Genomic DNA, 2,469 nt, shown 5'->3' with positions numbered 1-2,469 from the left:
GCCTTAGCCTGTTGAGCTATAGGTGCCAAGCCCTCTACCTTATTCTTTATGCTCTTTTCCAGTATAATATAATCTTACCCACCTTGTCAGAAACCAGGGACCTAATCCATGTGGCTTTCTGATGCCCTTGTAAATAAATGATTGAATGTGTCTGTTCCTCACACCATGTATTCTAAACTACGTAGGAATTCTTAGGCACGTAACTCCAAGTCTGTGGCCTGACACACTTGCTTTTATGTCCAGTGCCTTGTTAACATCCTCTTTACATACTCTAGGCTTAAACATTGAGACCCAGTGGTTGAACTTGCACCATCTTGAAGTCCTATCGTTAGCATAGTGACAGGCCTATAAAGTCTCCTCTTTTTCTTTAGGCATAGAATGGAAAGAAGGCCCAGAATACGAAAACCTGGAAGAACTGCTACAGCACTTAGAAAAGCAATCAGGTTGGTCTCGGGACATCCGATGTTGGAGTAACCTAAGTGACGTGACCCCAGCCTGCTGCTCTTACCCCTCCTTTGGAGAACTCCGTCTCTCTCCATCTCTTTCTCTACTATTTTTTCAGACAGGGTCAAATTCTATCACCCAGGCTAGGGTACAGTGGCCTCAGCCCTGCTCACAACATCATCAAAATCCTGGGTTCAAGCAATTCTCCTGCCTCAGCCTCCTGAGTAGCTAAAACTCCAGGAGCCTTCCACCTGGCTAATTTTTTCTGTTTTTAGTAGAGGCAGGGTCTCACTCTTTTTTTTTTTGGTCATTCAGTTGCTCTATTTTTTTTTTTAATTAAGTCAAAGACACATAGATCATGAATACATTCATGCATATGTGGGGTAGAGCTCAAGGGATCCTCCTGCATTGGCCTTTCAGAGTGCTGGGATTGCAGGCATGAGCCACTGTGTTGGGCTACTATGTTTATATACCAATTGTCTCTTAGAGAATGCCTCCCTCCCTTCTATAAGAATAAAGGGGAAAACATTGCAGAGAATCAGAACTCAGTTCATAGAAAGCTAGGAAAATGTTGTAGAGCATTCCTCTTGGAGTTTGCCATCTTTTAAAAAATTTGTATTTTTATTTTTTCACCCTCTCTTCCTGATTCTTCCCTTAGATAGGATGGGTTGAGAAGTTCTTTAATTAGTAAAAAGCTAATGACTATAATTGTCTATATTTGCTGTTTTAAGTCAGACCCAAGTGAGGTTTGAATTGATGGCTCCTGGTTTATAAGGCCAGCACCCTAACCATTGAGCAACAGTGCTCAGCTTGTATTTATTGTTTCAATGATCAAACAACTTTAGTATGAGCTCCTGGCATGCATTCTAGTCCCATGGGAGAGGCAGACAGCAAGTCATTCAGGATAAACCATGTTGAGTTTGAAAGAGCAAGTGTTTCTTTTTACAGTTCTTGGCTGATAGGGTCACTTGTCCTGTTCTTCTCTATAAACTCGGCCTTTGTAATTCCCACTCACAATCTGTACAAAGGTAAGACTTTGGGCTCCAAGGAGCCTGCTGGATCATCATGCTCTGACAAGGGATGAGCACCTGTTTTATGTCAAGGTTACTTTAGTTTGTGTTTTGCAGAGAGGACAGAAGAAGAAGAAGTCATAAACCTGGGAAAAACTAAAACTTTCTTGGAAGGAGAAAAGCCAGGTCTGTCATCCTATATTCCTGGAGAGAGTTTGGGGTCAAATTATTCTTTCTAAACCTCATTACTTTTTTTTTCTTTTCTATTTATTATTTCCACAAATAATTTCCCCCTAATGAATAACCAACTGTGTCCTGTGTGTCCCACATGGCATGTCCCCTGAAGGTAAAGAAGATATTTACAGAAGTATAGTGAAAAAGAAGTTCTGGAAACACTGGAAGAACAACTGGCCTGGACTCAGTGAGAACATCCATGATGTCACCCAGAGAGACAAGATGCTCATCCCCTTCTGTGACCCGACAATGCTTCCAGGGCCATTTCCACACACGGTGGTGCTATATGGCCCCGCAGGTGTTGGGAAAACCACCCTGGCAAAGAAGCTGATGCTGGACTGGGCAGAGAACAACCTCAATCAGGTGTTCAAATACACCTTCTACCTGAGCTGCAAGGAACTCAACCACATGGGCGCATGCAGCTTTGCAGAACTGATCTTCAAAGACTGGCCAGAGTGGCAGGATGATGCAGCAGAAGTCCTTGCCCAGGCACAGAAGATCCTGTTTATCATCGATGGTTTCGAAGAGCTGAGAGTCCCTGCGGGGGCCCTGATCCATGATATCTGTGGCAACTGGGAGAGGGAGATGCCGGTGCCCGTCCTCCTGGGCAGCCTGCTGAAGAGGAAGATGCTGCCCAAGGCCAGCCTGCTGGTCACCACACGGCCCGAGGCCCTGCGAGAGCTCCGGCTCCTGGTGGAGCAGCCGCTCTTCATAGAGATGGAGGGGCTCCTGGAGCCAGACAGGAGAGCGTATTTCCTGAGACAATTTGCCGACCAGGACC

At 45.0% G+C, this 2,469-nt stretch overlaps 1 protein-coding gene across 1 annotated transcript in view; it reads left to right on the top strand.

Annotated features, from left to right (window-relative positions):
• The window catches only part of NLRP2 (NLR family pyrin domain containing 2), a 20,405-nt gene that overhangs the window by 2,662 nt on the left and 15,274 nt on the right, over nucleotides 1-2,469 (top strand). Inside the window, exons 3-5 of the mRNA XM_023508697.1 lie at nucleotides 372-443; nucleotides 1,572-1,640; nucleotides 1,801-2,468. Of these exons, the coding sequence (XP_023364465.1) occupies nucleotides 372-443; nucleotides 1,572-1,640; nucleotides 1,801-2,468 (809 nt within the window). The remainder of the gene's footprint in view (nucleotides 1-371; nucleotides 444-1,571; nucleotides 1,641-1,800; nucleotide 2,469) is intronic.

The sequence above is a fragment of the Otolemur garnettii genome, unplaced genomic scaffold (genome assembly GCF_000181295.1).
Source record: "Otolemur garnettii isolate 467f Iridium unplaced genomic scaffold, OtoGar3 scaffold00264, whole genome shotgun sequence".
NCBI classification, from domain to species: Eukaryota; Metazoa; Chordata; class Mammalia; order Primates; family Galagidae; genus Otolemur; species Otolemur garnettii.
The sequence above is the reverse complement of the archived record's forward strand: the minus strand, read 5'-3'. Positions and strand labels throughout refer to the sequence as shown.